Source organism: Myxocyprinus asiaticus, chromosome 26, assembly GCF_019703515.2.
Source record: "Myxocyprinus asiaticus isolate MX2 ecotype Aquarium Trade chromosome 26, UBuf_Myxa_2, whole genome shotgun sequence".
Classification (NCBI taxonomy): domain Eukaryota; kingdom Metazoa; phylum Chordata; class Actinopteri; order Cypriniformes; family Catostomidae; genus Myxocyprinus; species Myxocyprinus asiaticus.
Window position 1 is genome coordinate 14,377,974 of NC_059369.1, and position 20,113 is coordinate 14,398,086.

The 20,113-nt window shown below is 37.8% G+C and overlaps 1 protein-coding gene across 6 annotated transcripts in view; it reads left to right on the top strand.

Annotated features, from left to right (window-relative positions):
• Positions 1–953: 953 nt before the first annotated feature.
• The window catches only part of LOC127416947 (cyclic nucleotide-gated cation channel beta-3-like), a 63,205-nt gene continuing 44,045 nt past the window's right edge, over positions 954–20,113 (top strand). For 3 of the 6 annotated variants that reach the window (XM_051656556.1, XM_051656562.1, XM_051656563.1), the window contains exons 1-13: positions 954–1,015; positions 5,523–5,616; positions 5,732–5,765; positions 5,881–5,926; positions 6,036–6,132; positions 9,396–9,421; positions 9,633–9,647; positions 10,158–10,257; positions 12,007–12,042; positions 15,416–15,440; positions 15,574–15,658; positions 19,696–19,832; positions 19,927–20,110. In XM_051656556.1, the coding sequence (XP_051512516.1) occupies positions 5,524–5,616; positions 5,732–5,765; positions 5,881–5,926; positions 6,036–6,132; positions 9,396–9,421; positions 9,633–9,647; positions 10,158–10,257; positions 12,007–12,042; positions 15,416–15,440; positions 15,574–15,658; positions 19,696–19,832; positions 19,927–20,110 (878 nt within the window). In that variant the 5' untranslated portion in view covers positions 954–1,015; position 5,523. The remainder of the gene's footprint in view (positions 1,016–5,522; positions 5,617–5,731; positions 5,766–5,880; positions 5,927–6,035; positions 6,133–9,395; positions 9,422–9,632; positions 9,648–10,157; positions 10,258–12,006; positions 12,043–15,415; positions 15,441–15,573; positions 15,659–19,695; positions 19,833–19,926; positions 20,111–20,113) is intronic. The other 3 variants (XM_051656560.1, XM_051656559.1, XM_051656561.1) reach the window with 3 other exon arrangements.

Consider the following 20,113-nt stretch of genomic DNA (forward strand, 5'->3'; position numbering starts at 1 on the left):
TGGTGAGTCAGAGCTGGCGGTAAATGAAATTTGAATGTCATCAGCGTAGCAGTGAACGTTAAGGCCATGTTTATGGATGATGTGACCAAGTGGGAGTATATAGATAATAAACAGTAATGGTCCAAGGACTGAACCCTGTGGAACACCTTGTGTGAGAGCAGCAGTGGTAGAATTATACTTCTGTATAGTAATGAAATATTTTCTATCAGTGAGGTAGGAAGTAAGCCAAGTGTTGACTGTATTACATCACTGACAACTAAAAATACTACTCACATTTGGAGCCACTCTGAGAACATTTCACCCCGAAGCTGGAGCTGCCATATGGTCAAAAACACTTCCAGCTTCGACCACTAGTGGCAATGATTTCGATTTTGGTAAGCACAGACCGATTTCAGCAGCAAAACTTTCAACCTGCTGCTGCCAATTTGACAGTGCAATCAGTCTGGATATATTCAAAAATTCACCTGCAACTTTAGCCTTTCAAACACACAGAATTATAATGTTTACAAGGAATTTATCTCATAGGGGAGAGTGGGGTAATAAGTACTGCAGGTTTACCTGTTTTTGGGTAGGTTGTCTTTTAAGCAAGGAGAAATGAGACAGGGATAAAACTAATACACTTAAATTATATAGAATGTCTCCAAGTGAAATGATAAGAAAGCATGTGTAAAATATGTATATAACATTTTTCCTATGTATAATGTATTACAGTATGTACTATATACTGTATTATGTGTTATGACAAAACTATTATGTGAGCTCAAATAAAAAATCTGTCTGTGTTGTTGTTACATGCACCTGTTTCTGCAGTTTTATACGGGCTGAGCTCCAAGAAGGATTCTGTGAAGCTAATGAGGTCCAAGTCCAGGTCCTCTCCCTCTCTCCATCCCTCCCAGAGAGAGTGTAATCCTGTTAGCTGTACTTTCTCACAGATAATCCCTCCACTTCCCCATCTGCCTGTCCTTGAGCCCTGCAGTCTTTCTCTGGAATGACCGTCTTCTGCTGAACGTTACAGGTAAATTTGAAAAAATAGAACATAGTGTCTACAAAATTTACTGTAACAATCAAGAAAAAGCAGAACTCTGATAAACTGATATCAATATCCATTTGATTGGCATACTTTTGCTTTTCTAAAATAGTTCTATTGATTTATTGATTTATTAACATATCCTATATTAATTTAGTAACATACTGTATGTAGTAATAACCAGACCAATTTCCTTACAGTAAATTATAAATTATAATAAATGGTAATTCGGTGCTGCTTTAAAAGGAGAAATGTTGTTCTGCATTGTGGATTTCACTCTAAATTGTGTATCTTGTGTAGACTTTAAGGCTTTAGTGTATCTGTTAAGATGTGGTTGGTTCAACAGAGTGCTATGTTTCTATTGATATTCAAATTTGCACCAAACAGATGATGATCACTGGACTAAACAGGGTACAAGGTGATATGCATTCAAAAACAATGAAAGAGATAAAGAAAGAGAGATATCTTAAAGGTTTTCCCAAAAATGTACATTCGGTCATCATTCTTTCACCCACGTGTTGTTCCAGATGGTGTATTTTTTCTACTGTAGACCACAAAAGTAAATGTTAGGCAGAGTGTTAGGGATTGACAACCTCAGTCACCAACTATTTTCATTGTATAGATATCATTATAGTTTTGCTCCAATGGGATTATGGTTGTTTGTATGGGCTCCTGTCATTGTTAATTTCGGACAAATGCCTCTGGCCTTAATCTCTGCTGGCTTGAACACCTGCACAAATAGACATGGCTGGCAGTACCTGTCTGTTCAGACTGTTCAGCTTTCACCTGAGAGGAGAGAGATCGGGAGCGCTTGATTTTCTGTGTTGATCTTGTTAATTGGCTCTGTAAAATAACTTCAGCCAAACTTTTATTAAAATCTACTCATTGATTTCAAGTAAAAATGGTAATACTTTATGGCTCACTCCTTGCCAGGGTCAACAGACTGATCTAACAGTGAAATCGGAAACAGTAGGTTGACATTTCTTTAGCTAAAATAGGTCTGTGCTTACTAAAATGGAAACACTGCCTAGTGGCCAAAGCGGTAAGTGTTGTTGGGAGTATGGGCATGCGTGAGCATCATGTTCTGGGTGTAATGTCCACGGAGGGGCGCCAAAAGCTAGTTGTGAAGAGAGCTGTTTTCAGCTGTACAGGCAGTGAGGTGGAAAACATATTTTATAAACTGAAGTAAAAATATAATGTGAGAGAGAAAATGCAGCCTCCGAATTGTGTTCGTGACTGAGCATGTAAAGTAAACTATTACTTCTGGTTTCAACAATGGATCTGGACTAGGGCTGCATGATACATCAAATTTATCAAAATATCACAAATGTACAAAATAAATGTAATACGGTACTTTCAAAGTGACGCAGATAGCAGAGAATTAACTGTCACTTGGTGTGTGTGCATGCAGTGTGCATGGGCGCTGACTCAAATGATGGACTGTGTCACAATTTGTGCATATGTAGCTATAACCTGCGCTGTCCTTTAATTTCACTCTGTGTGTGTGTCACAGTGGGTGTGTAGGTAATATTGAGACCAGATGCTGGAATACAAACATGGCTTGTTTATTCAGCCATATTTGTGGTCTGTGCTGATATATCAAATGATGGGTTTTAATTAATGGATTGTCTTGTGGAATCATTCCACTCAGTCTCAAGTTCAGTGCGAACTGACAACAACAAGCACTTTAAACCAGAAGGACATTTTTTTTTTTTCTTTTTCAAAATAAAAGTACCACAACTCATTTTGAAATTATTATGAACATGAATTATGGTGTAAAAATAAAATTAAATATTTTATAACAGATTTCTTTCAAGATTTCCCACGATATGGTGGTTTTAACTTTATTTTCATATGCTTTTAAATAATAAAAAAATAATTTAAGATTAATTTTAATATCTGCAACATAGCTAATGGTAAAACTGTACATATAATACACAGTCTATATGCAATTTGGAAGAAAAGACAACAATGTTTGTGATCTCTGGGATAGATGGTCCTTTTTTTATTCCAATAAACTTCAGTTTATTTGGGCGGTGGCATTATGGTGCATTTGTGTTCTGTTAAAAAATTCAGTGTGGTTGGAGTTTATGTTGTGTTATGCTAAAAAAGTCAATCAGGAGCCTCATGTGTTTATTTTAAGTAGAATGTTCATTCAAGTAGAATGAACATGATTATATTTGATTGAATTTACTCACTCTACTTATAGCTGTTATAAATAAGATTTAATAGGCCCTTTCTCACCTACAGTCTCGGTACTCTTACGAGCAGTGGCAAACCCGAGGAGACTTTTCCCCTGTTGCATTTGCACTCACTAAAGTAACCCCCGTAGTGACGTCATCTAGTATAGACCATTTTTCTTCTGACATTGTTGGCAAGAGCGATTCAATAGCAACAACAACAACAACGAAATCAACAACACTGACTAAGGATGCCAGGATCAGAGCTATACTTTTGTTAGGGCTGTTTTATATGAACTTTGGCTTCTACTGAAAATGTAGGCAGCTGCCTTGCTGTCTAATCAGTTAATGGTTTAAACGACAGCGTTTTTTGGATTCATTCTCTTAAAGAGCACCTATTATGGTTTTTAAACATGCTTAATTTTGTTTTAAAGGTCTCATACAATAGATTTACATGCATCCAAGGTCAAAAAATACTTAACATAATTTAAATTGCAGCATTACCTTTTTTTCCCAGTGTCAAAAACGACTTGTTCAGTGGACCAGAAGTGGGTTTTTTGTTACCAAATTACATAGGTTAGTACAGGAAGTACGTCTGGAATTACTAACGACTTGTTTCACATGTTCGGTTCTTTCTTTTGGGAGTCAATAACTCCATTTGTCATGCACTTTGATTTTTGCAACTTTGCAGACTTTTTTACATTCGCAAACAGCTATATAACACACTACATGAAAGGTAATATTTGAAAAACCATAATAGGTCTCAGAACAGTTTTAAAAGCACCTTATTTCATCCTGCCTCATTATACAGCCTCTCAAGGCAGCATTTTCCCATTTTCAGACGCAGCCTGTGTCTTCGGGTTACAGTTTAAGCGGTGCGTGCTGGAGTGAGAGGAAAGATGTCTCACCTCGCTAACACACAGCACATGCTGAACTCAGAGGAAATGGTGAAAATGCCATGAAGTAACAGGCATGCAACACTTTCTTCATGTAAACTAGATTTCATGACTGTTAAAGAGCACCTATTATGGTTTTTCAAATATTACCTTTCATGTAGTGTATTATATAAACCAAATACCAAACACAAAATTAGGCACATTTAAAAACCATAATAGGTGCTCTTTAAGTTTATAAAAAAGTTAAATTACCCACTCTTGATAAACACCTGAGTATTTATTTCTATCACCCCAGGAAAAAATCTATGTAGTAATTCAGAAATCACTTTATTTTCTGTATAGTCACACAGTACAAACAGTACAGATGGGATGAAAACTCAAAGCGTGTCTCCCAATGAAGTCACACATACACACATAAGTGAAACGGGTGATCCTCTGTGGACACTTTGTTTGATATGTTAGTTCTGTGAAGGGAATTGTTAAATTAGCGCAGCCCTCTGAGTAGTAGGATAGAAGTTATAAGTTTGTTTACAAATGGCGGCTGCCAACTCCTCGAGTTCCTCAATGCTTTGTGTGTCATAATTTTTTGACCACTCACACGCTGCAACACATCCCACAGTCCCTCTACACCCCCAAAAGTACCTAGCCCAGAGTAGGAGCTAAAAATGTCCCTCATGGCTCCGAGGAACTATAGTTCCTCAGGCGCGAAAGCAACGAAAAGCACTAGTCTCAGGGAAATGTACCTAAAACAGACTTTAGTCCCTGCAGTGGGAAAGGGCCTAATGAGTAGGTTCAACTCATAATATATATCTCAAATTTAGATAAATCAGTTTCATGCAACCTTTAAAAAATAGTAAAATCAAAAAGTTGTTCTTTTTTTCTTCTTCAGTGAATGTTGTGTTTAGTTTAAAAGCACTATTAACTGTGCAGGAAGTTCAGCAGATTTCTTCAGAATTGGAATACCTGTCATCCGTAAATTTCGATCTACTCTATTATCTAAATTTCTGGCCTCTTGTGTGTTAATTTATTAATATTTAGGCTAATTTGATTGTGCTTTCTGTCACCACTAAGATTGTAGTAGTCTTCTCTAAGCTTCATTTAATCCAATTTGCTGTGTTAAAATCCATTTAGCAGATTCTTGAACAATTTTCCCTCAAAATCAGCACAGAAAATAATAAAACAATCTGTAGATTCCATCTAGGCCCACTGATAAGTTTTTAATTAAAACAAAGCAACTAACTATCTGTTAAGTAATTAAAATTAGCTGAAGAATTAAAGGAAACAACATTTGGTTTTTTTGGTTTTTGAGTGAAATTAAACATAACATTGTGATGGAAACACAAAGGAATATCGCACTTGTGAATGCATGAAAACGTGTTTTTAAATGTAATGTTTGCTATGTTAATGTCTTTCTGACAGCATGTTGAGCTGGGTGGTAAAAGTTGTTCCCCAGCCCCCAGCACCTCCTGGAACACTGGGAGAGGAGGACAAGACCAACGCTTCAACGGCAACGGTGAGTGTGTGTTTGTGTATGTGTGCAATTGATTATATATATAAGTGTATGTGCATTAAGAATTTAGTAATTTGAAGCATACAATTTTTTTCATTCTCCCCACAATGCTTTTTAGGAAACTGTAGTGAAAAAGGAGGAAGTAAAACAAGGTAACATTCCACTCCATCAACTCTACTCTGATCAATGATCAACACTGAACCACCTCATCACAGAAAAACACAGACCTGAGAATGTTGTTCGTTCATTTTTCATTGCCATTTTCAGACCCCAACCCTGCCAAGCCAAATGAGGAGGTCTCAGAGGAAAACAGGTAATGTGTATGAGTACAGTACATATGTGTGTTCATCCATTCCTGCCAGGCCTAATTACCTCTCACTTTCCCTCTCGTTTTCTCTTGCCCACTCTTTCTCTCTCTCTAGCTCTCAGACAGGGGTTTTGAGTTGGCTTTCTCATGGGTTCAACAGTGCTCTCCCTCAGCCAGTGAACACCTCTAAACTGGTGAACACTGAGGCTAAGGTACCTTCATATGAACTGCTGGTTCAATCCACTGAATAAATACCTAATAAGCATCATAAAGAAAAACGAAACAATCAATAACACAGGCATTATAGATCAAAGCATCTAATACTGTACATTGTAACAATCTGTAAAGTGGTGTGCATCATAGTTATTTCTAGACCCTATTTAGGGAGGCTTCATCTAGCCCCCCTAAAAAGTCTGTGATTATGCTATAACTTTATATGTTCACTGAAAACATCTCAAGTACTCATGTACTGTAACCTTGGTTCCCTGAAAGTAGGGAACGAGAGAAGCTGTGTCAGAAGCTGATTCTATGGGAGCACTCTTCACGGGGGCAGGACTTTGAAATCCTATATCTTCACGGCAATTCGATTGACTGGTGAAGCTTGGCACTCCACCTATGCTGATGTCATAGTGAGATAAATTCCATAGCCCATCTTCACACTGTCAGATTCAGTTTCGAATGAAGAGAAGGAAAATACATCTCTCATCCCATATAAGAGAAAAATCCGCACCTGTGTCTCTGATTGAGCTAAGAACAGTCAATCATCGATGTAACACAATACACTTTACTTCGCTCGCTTCAGCGGAGCCAGCACTGCATCCTGAAGGGTAGGACCTTAAACTGGTATGCACATGTAAATATGCATCTTTCAGGTCAATGAAAACAAACCAGTCCAGAGGGCAGACATGGGACAGTATCTGTTTCTGAGTCAGTCTTGAATGAAGTCTTCTTGAGTGTTCAATTAAAGGGTCTCAGGTGCAATATAGGCTGCAACCCACTACTCTTTTGGGCTATCAGAAAATAACGGCTGTAGAAGCTCTTGGGGGTGGTCGTTCAGAATAACCTGGTGGGTTAGAGCTGGAAATTTCTTTGACAAAAGTTGTTAGTGCCTCGAGCAACTGCAGAAAGTTTGGCAAACTTTATTTGTTCGTGACACACATTGAGCATGGAGCCAACAAAAACAGACATTTGTTCTCAATCCCAGCATATAACCATGGGGAAAGCAAGATGAACATTGCTGGTCCAGGCATTGTTCTGAGCCAAAGCAGACTAGTGTGGCATTCAGCCTGGTTTAACTCAGTTTCAAAAGCAGATATAGTGATATACTATCACCCTCTTCGTCTGTGCTGCCAAACGTGATCGAACCATGTGCATCAGTCTCAGGGCGCATGTTATGACGGGCGAACCTTTTTGAAGAAGATGCTATATATGGAGAATTCGAGGTGGGCAAGGTTTGTGCTGACAACAAATCCTCCTCAAAATCCCCATACTCTGTAACCTGCCCTAGCACCCCTCCCTTGTGTGGTCCTCGGGAGACACAGAAATAGCGAAGCGGGAGAGAAAGGGATTGGCTTCTACTTTCTCATTAAAAGCAAGCCACGAGCATGGCGTCCTGGGATTCATGTGTTCACAATAAACACAATCAGACCCCATGAGCGCTGCTTCAGCATAAGCTCAGCCTAAGCATAAAAGAAAGTTCTCGTGACCACAGGACACAGGCATGCACCACTCACAAGGTGGAAAAAATCTGTGAAACATTGGTCATCTTTAAAAAGGCATGTTTCAGCAAGTGTACTCTTTTAGTTTGCCTCAAATTTGCTCTTTTGTGAGTGCAGTATAAACACACTGCAAACATGTAAATTAAATTGCTGTGATGATATGGGGTTTCAAAGTCATGCCCCCTGGTTGGCCTTCCCATAGTGTCATCTTCTGACACAGTGAAGTTACCTTCCTGAAAGGAAACAGCAACTGCAGGAAGCTACCTTCGGTTTTCTCACTCTGAATCCTCCCCTTACTAGTCATTTAAAAAGCTTTAAAGTTCATTATACTATATGTAAGGGATAATGTAAATTATAAACCCCCAACAGGGTGATCAAGATGAAAAGTGGAGTCCTGTGTCATCTTGAAAGTTTTTTTTATATATCTATATATTAGGGTGACCATATTCTGGTTTTCCAAAAAGAGGACACATTTTTGTGGGGGTGGAATAATAGGGTTCAAAACAGCGTTACTATGAATGCAAACTTTAATACAGTGAAAAAGACACTCTATTAGCATAACATAAATATATTTAAATAAATAAAAATTTCCAACATTCTTTTGAATGTCATGTACTAAAATAAAATATATTATGCCATGAGTGTACCTTCATTTACTATTACGATTATTTTGAATGGCCATGGAAAATGAAGAAATGTGATAACAATTTTACCTGGTCGCAAAAAGTAGTCCGTTAATTTACCTGATGAACTTTCACCTTTTGCTGACCCTTTATGCTTCGCAGAGCTAATGTGTGCTTCTAAATCACTTGCACCTTTATTAGCAACTGACACATAAGTGACAGCTTTACATGTCATATATTCTGCTTCCTACGGATTTCGACCTGGACGAAAACATGGGAATTTTTGGTGCAAATCTTCTGTAAATTTGCACTTTTGTTTGGGCATTGTTTCCACTCAGCTGTCATTTGCTGCTACTGTCAAGCAACTGTTTGATGTTGAACACAACAGTGCTTCGCGCATTCGCGGAGAGATTGACAGGCAGGAATTTGGCCAATAGTTGCTGAAAGCCTCTTATAATCGACCAATTGGTGTGCGAGAAGGCGGGACTTACAAAGCAATGCAAATATGCGCGCGCATACAATGAAGTATTAGATGCACCAGATGCACATCATAATGCAACTAAAGCCGAATCTCTGACATTTTCACAAATTTAGAAATCCCGGCCAGATGCTTTTTTAAGGTCCTAAAAAGAGGACATGTCCGGGAAAAAGAGGACGTATGGTCACCCTATATATAACATTTCTGGCTGACTGTACATTATCCCACTAATTACATGGATACTTACCAAATAAATAAGTAAATGGACCTGAAAGATTGATTTGAGCTTACATTTTATTATTATGTGAGAAGAAAGAGACTGCAGAGTGCTACAAAAGATGAAATTAGCACAGTTTAGGAGATTGGTTGCTATTATAGAAAAATATCTGACTGCTGAATGCCGCAATTGACCAATCAGACTCAAGTATTCCAGAGAGCCATGTAATAGGTATTGATCTCTGTGAAATCACAGATTAAAATGCAGCCAAATGTGTCCCCTTTCGTGATAGCCTATAGAATTGCTGACAAACAAGCTGTTTTTTTATTGGTTTATCGAAAAATATGTTGAATCAATATGGTGTGTACTGTATTCATTGTTGTTGAATCCTGTTTCTTTTTTTTTTTTTTTGTATTATTATTTATCATGGACTGAACAGCAAGAGGAAAATGCAGTGAGCAACAGGTATTGTTTACTTTACATCATTTGAATTCAGATCTAATCTGTATATTTATACATCATTTTGGGGGGTGGGGGGATCTTTCGTGTGACTAGGTGGAAGTACTTGTGTGTTTTGCATTTCTACCATGTATGTGCCTACAAGTAAAATATTTGCTGTTAAATTAATGTTTTGATGAGTATTACACGTTTTCCACTGCTGTATCATGGATGGCAGTAACACATCGGAAGAGTGAGTAGGCTTAAACAGGTTATAGCTCATGCAAAATAATGGAAACCTCTGCCGCACACCTGCATGAACAGTGCTTATTATGCTACACACACAAGAGACTTTATTGCACTTTATTGCATCTCCATATTTAAAGCTTTAGGGCATAAAAGGCCCTAAATTGCATCATGCCATACTGAACCAACCTGCATAAAGTTTAGCATTCTAATATCTGCACTAGCTATCACAGAACATAAAAAATGTCAAATAAATAAATAAATGACAAAGTGAAATATAGAATGGCAGGATGTTTATTAAGATCTGTCTTAAAGAGAATAACTGGAGTGAAGCATATTTTCCTGCAAGCATAGTCCTGATTAGCAGCTGCTGGGTGAACCCGTTTGCATTTTACACTCTCCTGCTGCCACCTAGTGTTTACTTAGAGCTGAGCAGCTTACTTACATGGATTTGCAACCAATGCCAGCAAGCCAAAGCAGCTGATGGACTATACTGTCTCTGTTTCGCCTCCATCAGGACTGGAATGATAGGCTGGATTGTGCAGGGACTGGGAAAAGTGGTTCCACAGCCAGATGAGAAATACAAGGGTCACACAGACCCAGAGGAGGTCACTGAGGTATTGACACATACAGCACATTGTTAACACTAATCTCAACAAACCACTGAGTGTTTTTTCTGTGTGATTACTTATTTAGATATTACCTTAATTGGTTAGTCACTATTTATAATACTCTCCCAAAAGTTACAAGTACTAGCTTTGTTTTAAGCATATTAAGTTTAGTTAAGCATATTTCAGGAATAGACCGTCTTGTATGGACCAGTTTAGATCTGCATGAATGTCCTTGATGGTTACAGCTGGCAATGCTGGTTTGTGTTGGTCTAGCTGGTAGACTACAACAGCCAAGATGTTTACCTTGTTTGGTGAAGCTTGCTGAACTGGCCGATCAATGTAGTCTTGCTGGTTAAGCAAGCTAACAACCATTTTACAATTTAAACTTTTTTAATGTCTTTTAATGTTTTTCAATGTCTGCCATTGCATTTAGAGGAGGCAGTCTCCACTAGGACTTCTAATTCTATAGTACGGAGTGTCCTTGCACTATTGCAAGCCCTTTTGACATTTAATCACGTGCAGGATATAAATTATAGAGATCGACAATTCAGTTTTCACTAATTAAAATGCTAATTCCTGATACCAGCAATGGAATTATTATTAGTAAAAATGCTCATTTTTGATCAATAAAAACTAGTAAAAAATTTTTATAATTCATATACAAAATGATGTAATTACTCATGGAAATACCCATTCTTAAATGGAATTTCAACTAGGAAAAGCAGTCATTTTTTATATTTGTAACTGTATTTTCACTATAATATGAGTTAACATTGATTTTCCATTCACTCCTGTACAAAATACAGTTACAAATATTTATACAGTAATTAATTTTCTTAGAAGTTAAATAGAATTTAACATATTAGCTATATACTTTTACTAGTAACATTTTTTATATTATATATTTGATATTTACATTGTAGTTACTAGTACAAGTATACAAATATCCATTGTCTGACATCAAACTAAAAAATGAAAATTTGTGAAATCTGGAAATATATCTCTACGTGTTGGATTTGGTATTTCAGATATCTGGAAATGGATTACAGATATCAATAAATTGGAGAGCAATTACATTTATTTTAAAAGCATTTCTTGTTGCTTTCAGTCACATTTCAGATATCAGAAATTATCAATGCCGCTTGTGAAAATCAAATTATAGATATGAAAATAGCATTTTTACTAGATGTAATTCAACTGTTGATATCAGGAATGTACATTTGCACTAATAATGTTTATTATTGATTTCAAATATTATAGTTTTTACTAGAAGTGCATTGCTAATTTGTGATTGGAGTTTCAAATAGTAAAAAATGAATAATAGATCTGTAATTGCATTTTGAAGAGGAGTGCATGATAGATCATTGTTAAATTCTACTATTGAAAATGCAATTACAGATATCAAGAATTATGTTTTTTACTAGTTGAAATGTACTTTTGATATCAAGAATGGGTATTTCTGTTAATAATTATTTTTTTTATTTTTTTTTACAGTATATCAAGAATGAACGTTTTTACTAGTAATTACTAATATCAAGAATTAGCATATTCACTACTAGTAATTTCATTGCTGATATAAGAATTAGAGTTTTAACTAGTGAAAATTTAATTGTTCATATCTATAAATAATATTCTGCATGTGATTAAATGTCTTACCATACCAGCACAGTATTTCAGGTTCACAGGCACCTGTCTCAGAGGTGTCTTTAAGTCTTGAAGATACACCTGTGCTTGTTTAATTGCATTTCCATTTAGCCTGCAGTTGTTCCAGTGGTTAAAGTCGATCCTCCTGTAAGTACAGTTTTTTTGAGCACGCTATGTCAGGATTATGCTAAATATGCATATGCACAAAGATGCTGTCCCATCCTCTGTTCCTGAAGTCAGTATTAAGTGAGGTGGTGTACAGTCACCTCCTTCCAGTTTGGAAAGTCACTTGATCTACACACCCCATTACTTCAGCGGATCCAGCCAGAATGATTCCCTGGAATCTACAAGGCCACCAACCCACCTACCTTTCCCATGACTTGATCCTTGCCTGCGTCTCTGACTAAGTCTGCTCACAGTGATCAGCCAGTGAGAACATACGTGAAGGACAGCAACTAACAAGAGCTGCTGAATTCTAGTAACTCTCTATATTGTTCTGGAGCAATCCTCACAGATAGTGCATGGTGTAACTTCAAATTAATGTCATGATCACAAGCTGATTGCTGTGGACAAGCTTGTCTGGACTGCTTTGGATGGGTATGGTCTTGGTTCCTCCCAAGATTTCTTCTTCAACTGCTTCTTCTCATTTGAAAGAAATTATTCCTTCTAAAGCTGCTATGGAAAAATATGTATTGTGAAAGCGCTATAAAAATTGAATTGAAATTATGTTGAATTGGTTTATGGGTTGAGTCTTAAAACCAAAACCCTTTTGTCAAGAAATGCTGTCAGAATTTTAGCCCCATCACAGTTAAAAAGTCTCCTGTTACTGTACAGTTGAAGTCAGAAGTTTACATACACCTTAGCCAAATACATTTAAAGTCAGTTTTTCACAATTCCTTACATTTAATCATAGAAAATATTCCCTGTCTTAGGTCAGTTAGGATCACTATGTTATTTTAAGAATGTGAAATGTCAGAATAATACTAGAGAGAATTATTTATTTCAGCTTTTATTTCTTTCATCACATTCCCAGTGGGTCAGAAGTTTACATACACTTTGTTAGTATTTGGTAGCATTGCCTTTAAATTGTTTAACTTGGGTCAAACATTTTGGGTAGCCTTCCACAAGCTTCTCACAATAAGTTGCTGGAATTTTGTCCCATTCCTCCAGACAGAACCGGTGTAAATGAGTCAGGTTTGTAGGCCTCCATGCTCGCACATGCTTTTTCAGTTCTGCCCACAAATTTTCTATCGGATTGAGGTCTGAGCTTTACTTTGTTGTCCTTAAGCTATTTTGCCACAACTTTGGATGTATTCTTGCGGTCATTGTCCATTTGGAAAACCCATTTGCAACCGAGCTTTAACTTCCTGGCAGATGTCTTGAGATGTTGCTTCAATATATCCACATAATTTTCCTTCCTCATGATGCTGCCACCCCCATGCTTCATGGTTGGGATGGTGTTCTTCAGCTTGCAAGCCTCACCCTTGTTCCTCCAAACATAACGATGGTCATTATGGTCAAACAGTTCAATATTTGTTTCATCAGACCAGAGGACATTTCTCCAAAAAGTAAGATCTTTGGCCCCATGTGCACTTGCAAACTGTAGTCTGGCTTTTTTATGGTGGTTTTGGAGCAGTGGCTTCTTCCTTGCTGAGCTGCCTTTCAGGTTGTGTCGATATAGGACTCGTTTTACTGTGGATATAGATACTTGTTTACCTGTTTCCTCCAGCATCTTCACAAGGTCCTTTGCTTTTGTTCTGGTATTGATTTGCACTTTTCGCACCAAACTACGTTCATCTCTAAGAGACAGAATGCGCCTCCTTCCTGAGCTCTATGATGGCTGCGTGGTCCCATGGTGCTTATACTCGAGTACTATTGTTTGTACAGAAGAACGTGGTACCTTCAGGTGTTTGTAAATTGCTCCCAAGGATGAACCAGACTTGTGGAGGTCCCCAATTTTTTTCTGAGGTCTTGGCTGATTTCTTTTCATTTTCCCATAATGTCAAGCAAAAGGCACTGAGTTTGAAGCTAGGCTTTAAAAAACATCCACAGGTACATCTCTAATTCTTATCACTGACAATGATGAAACAGCCTACAGAGAGGAGGTGCACAATCTGACACGCTGGTGTCAGGAGCACAACCTCTCCCTCAACGTCAGTAAGACAAAGGAGCTTGTGGTGGACTTCAGGAGAAGAGAAAGAGAACACAGCACCATTAATGGAGCACCAGTGGAGAGAGTCAGCAGCTTCAAGTTCCTGGGTCCACATCACTGAGGAACTCACATGGTTTGTCCACACTGAGGCCGTTGTGAAGAAGGCTCATCAGTGCCTCTTCTTCATGAGACGGCTGAGGATGTTTGGAATGAACCGCCACATCCTCACACGGTTCTACACCAGCACTGTAGAGAGCATCCTGATAAAATTCATCCTGCAAATGGTGGTGCGAACTGCCTGACACAAATCATCGCAGGTGAGCTTCCCTCCCTCCAGGACATATATACCAGGCGGTGTGTGAAAAAAGCTCAGAGGATCATCAGAGACTCCAGCCACCCGAGCCATGGGCTGCTCTCACTGCTACCATCAGGCAGGTGGGACCCGCACCAGCCGACTTCATGACAACTTCTTCCCCCAAGCAATCAGACTTTTGAACTATACTATACTACTATATATACTATTTTTGTATTGTATAATGTATATTCTATATTGTGTGTATTGTATAATGTACACTGTATGTTATTATTTGTATATTGTGTTGTGTGTAATTATGTGTATATTAGATTTTAAATTGTGTTGTGTTAATCTGATGTTTATTGTAAATTGGTATATGTCTCATCACTGTCACGACTGCTATGTTGATCGGAACTGCACCCAAGAATTTCACACACTATTGCACTTGTGTATATGGTTGTGTGACAATAAAAGTGATTTCATTTGAATTCAGTACACCTCCTATCAGAAGCTAATTGGCTAATTGTCTTAAGGCTTGACATCATTTTCTGGAATTTTCCAAGCTGCTTAAAGGCACAGTTAACTTAGTGTATGTAAACTTCTGACCCACTGGAATTGTGATATAGTCAATTAATAGTAAAACAATCTGTCTGTAAACAATTGTTGGAAAAATTACTTGTGTTATGCACAAAGTAGATGTCCTAAACGACTTGCCAAAACTATAGTTTGCTAATATTAAATCTGTGGAGTGGTTAAAAAATTAGTTTTAATGACTTCAACCTAAGTGTATGTAAACTTCTGACTTCAACTGTATATTGGTGCATCACCCATGCTACAACCCTGCTGCTTCAAACCTTTCAAAATATTTCTCAATGCTAAATGCTACAAGCTTAGCAGGCATGGTTGCTTCACATATGTCTGAAAACCTTCTTCCAAACACTTAACAAAGAAATTATATGTGAAACATAATAGACAAAACAGAAAAACGTATGCACAAGCCAATCAAAAGCATTTGCCTAACCTGATTTTCACACCAATATTCAGTTTTTTGTGTGTTTCCCTTCTCTTTACAGGTGCATGAGATCAAAGACCTTCATGGTAAGTCCAGCCTCTAAATAAAGTCATTTTCACTTCATTTAGTACTTTGTATAAACTATTGCCATGGATATATTTTAAGGGATTGCACTGAGAGTAATGAGAGAGAAAACACATGTGATGACTCTTTCACCAGATGCTGAGCCACTCCCTCATATTCCTGTGGTGGAAATTGTGTCTGATGAGGAGCCAGATACAGCTAACATGCCCTTTTCTCCAAGGTATATCAGCTAAGTAGGGGTACACCAGCATTTTGTAAGGTCTTACTTAAAGCTGAAGTGTATAATTTCTGAGTTGCTAGAACCACTGAATGGAATTACAAACATAAACAGTTGTAATTAACCTCCAAATGGCTCACTAGTTGTCTCTGCATATAAAGCTGGGATAGGAGAAAGTGTTTTAACACTGAAAAAGTTGCACACCTCAGAAGGGGTGTAAAGTTCACTATAGGGTCTTAGTAATTAATTAATTTGTAACTAACTTATTACTTAATTCAAGATGTAACAATCTGGTTTTAGGTTCTCCCTGATCATATATATATATATATGTGTGTGTGTGTGTGTGTGTGTGTGTGTGTGTGTATACACTGGCGGCCAAAAGTTTGGAATAATGTACAGATTTTGCTCTTATGGAAAGAAATTGGTACTTTTATTCACCAAAGTGGCATTCAACTGATCACAATGTATAGTCAGGACATTAATAACATGAAAAATTACTATTACAATTTGGGGAAAAAAAAAAATTCAGAACTTCTTAAACTACTTCAAAGAGTTCTCATAAAAAATCCTCCATGTGCAGCAATGACAGCTTTTTAGATCCTTGACATTCTAGCTGTCAGTTTGTCCAGATACTCAGGTGACATTTCACCCCAGACTTCCTGTAGCACTTGCCATAGATGTGGCTGTCTTGTCGAGCACTTCTCACACACCTTACAGTCTAGCTGATCCCACAAAAGCTCAATGGGGTTAAGATCCATAACACTCTTTTCCAATTATCTGTTGTCCAATATCTGTGTTTCTTTGCCCACTCTAACCTTTACTTTTTGTTTTTCTGTTTCAAAAGTGGCTTTTTCTTTGCAATTCTTCCCATAAGGCCTGTACCCCTGAGTCTTCATTTTACTGTTGTACATGAAACTGGTGTTGAGTGGGTAGAATTCAGTGAAGCTGTCAGCTGAGGACATGTGAGGCGTCTATTTCTCAGACTAGAGACTCTGATGTACTTATCCTCTTGTTTAGTTGTACATCTGGCCTTCCACATCTCTTTCTGTTCTTGTTCGAGCCAGTTGTCCTTTGTCTTTGAAGACTGTAGTGTACACTTTTGTATGAAATCTTCAGTTTTTTGGCAATTTCAAGCATTGTATAGCCTTCATTCCACAATACAATGATTGACTGATGAGTTTCTAGAGAAAGCTGTTTCTTTTTTGCCATTTTTTACCTAATATTGACCTTAAGACATGCCAGTCTGTTGCATACTGTGGCAACTCAAAAACAAACACAAAGACAATGTTAAGCTTCATTTAATGAACCAAATAGCTTTCAGCTGTGTTTGAAGTGATTTTCTAGTACCAAATTAGCAATTTTGCGTGATTACTCAAGGATAAGGTGTTGGAGTGATGGCTGCTGGAAATGGGGCCTGTCTAGATTTCATCAAAAATGACTTTTTTTCAAATAGTGATGGTGCTGTTTTTTTACATCAGTAATGTCCTGACTATACTTTGTGATCAGTTGAATGCCACTTTGGTGAATTAAAGTACCAATTTCCTTCCGAAACAGCAAAATCTGTACATTATTCCAAACTTTTGGCTGCCACAATTATATTTTTGTTTACAAAACTAATTTAAAACATTTAAGCATCCGCCTTAAGATCATGAAAAACATTTCAGTCAAGTGTTTCAAAAGTTTTGACCGGTAGTGTGTATATATATATACAGGTGCATCTCAATAAATTAGAATGTCGTGGAAAAGTTCATTTATTTCAGTAATTCAACTCAAATTGTGAAACTCGTATATTAAATAAATTCAATGCACACAGACTGAAGTAGTTTAAGTCTTTGGTTCTTTTAATTGTGATGATTTTGGCTCACATTTAACAAAAACCCACCAATTCACTATCTCAGAAAATTAGAATATGGTGACATGCCAATCAGCTAATCAACTCAAAACACCTGCAAAGGTTTCCTGAGCCTTCAAAATGGTCTCTCAGTTTGGTTCACTAGGCTACACAATCATGGGGAAGACTGCTGATCTGACAGTTGTCCAGAAGACAACCATTGACACCCTTCACAAGGAGGGTAAGCCAGAAACATTCATTGCCAAAGAAGCTGGCTGTTCACAGAGTGCTGTATCCAAGCATGTTAACAGAAAGTTGAGTGGAAGGAAAAAGTGTGGAAGAAAAAGATGCACAACCAACCAAGAGAACCGCAGCCTTATGAGTATTGTCAAGCAAAATCGATTCAAGAATTTGGGTGAACTTCACAAGGAATGGACTGAGGCTGGGGTCAAGGCATCAAGAGCCACCACACACAGACGTGTCAAGGAATTTGGCTACAGTTGTCGTATTCCTCTTGTTAAGCCACTCCTGAACCACAGACAACGTCAGAGGCGTCTTACCTGGGCTAAGGAGAAGAAGAACTGGACTGTTGCCCAGTGGTCCAAAGTCCTCTTTTCAGATGAGAGCAAGTTTTGTATTTCATTTGGAAACCAAGGTCCTAGAGTCTGGAGGAAGGGTGGAGAAGCTCATAGCCCAAGTTGCTTGAAGTCCAGTGTTAAGTTTCCACAGTCTGTGATGATTTGGGGTGTAATGTCATCTGCTGGTGTTGGTCCATTGTGTTTTTTGAAAACCAAAGTCACTGCACCCGTTTACCAAGAAATTTTGGAGCACTTCATGCTTCCTTCTGCTGACCAGCTTTTTAAAGATGCTGATTTCATTTTCCAGCAGGATTTGGCACCTGCCCACACTGCCAAAAGCACCAAAAGTTGGTTAAATGACCATGGTGTTGGTGTGCTTAACTGGCCAGCAAACTCACCAGACCTGAACCCCATAGAGAATCTATGGGGTATTGTCAAGAGGAAAATGAGAAACAAGAGACCAAAAAATGTAGATGAGCTGAAGGCCACTGTCAAAGAAACCTGGGCTTCCATACCACCTCAGCAGTGCCACAAACTGATCACCTCCATGCCACGACGAATTGAGGCAGTAATTAAAGCAAAAGGAGCCCCTACCAAGTATTGAGTACATATACAGTAAATGAACATACTTTCCAGAAGGCCAACAATTCACTAAAAATGTTTTTTTTATGGTCTTATGATGTATTCTAATTTTTTGAGATAGTGAATTGGTGGGTTTTTGTTAAATGTGAGCCAAAATCATCACAATTAAAAGAACCAAAGACTTAAACTACTTCAGTCTGTGTGCACTGAATTTATTTAATACACGAGTTTCACAATTTGAGTTGAATTACTGAAATAAATGAACTTTTCCACGACATTCTAATTTATTGAGATGCACCTGTATATATATATACATATATACTTATTCATTTTAATTAAATATTTCACATTTATTCTGAATCCATAACATGTAAACTATTAACAGATGACTCAATTCAATTTGTTGGAAACTTCTCATAGAACTGATAATGCAGTCTTTAAAATAGACTGAAATATATTATGTTTACCCTTAATAATCCAATAAGAAGTCTTACAATTTTCCGGGAAGAAAAAAACTGTGTATTTTAGTCTCATCTTTTATCTTTATCTTTTTATTCATGTACACTCAACTCTAAGAAATTATCTTTAATAATTATTTGTTGTTGCTGCTGTTGAAATAAGGCATGCATAAGTTAATATAATGACAGAGTGAAATTACATTTTACACTTAAAGAATTGATGAAAGAGCCCTATATTTCGAGACCAGCTAACTTCATTTATAGCTGTTTACATATGTTCTCTCGTAATCATATAATTCTAAAGGATTGAAGTCTATCACACAAAGCTTATTGATGTAATCCAGTTGGTCCTCTATTTTATTCTAACAATTACTTCTGGCTGGAGGCTTCCATTAATATTTAGTTTATACTGTATGTAGGTGTTACATTTCAACTAAGTTTAATGGCACAATGCACTGATATTAAATGTGCTAAATAAATTTACGTACGGCTGCTACATCCAGCTCCTGCTGTTCACTCTCTCTTTTCATCTTCCTCTTCCTCCCTCTCTCTGTCTCGTTATCTTGATCTATGTGTCCCTCTCTGTTTCAGAGTAATAGAATGGATCAAGCATGGTTTTGAGAAGGTAGTCCCTCAGTCTCCAATGCATCTTCATCCTCCCTCCAGTTCAGAAACCCCAACGCAGAGGCCTGCATCTGCTCCTCTGATGCCCTGCAAACAAGAGCCAGGTACAATTCACCTGTTTATGGTCATCAAGAGTGTCGTCATGACTGCTTAGTTGGGCTTCCTTAGTGACAGAGTGTTCTGCATGTTTCTGTGAAGCACATACACCTGCACCTGCACTCACATCTGCATCCACACCGGCACCCAAGGCTGCACCTGCACCTGCACCTGCACCTGCACCTGCACCTGCACCTGCACCTACACCTGCACCCAAACCTGCACCTGCACCAGCACCTGTAGCTCCTGAGCCACCCAAAGATGTTGAGGATTCAAAAGGCACAGGGTA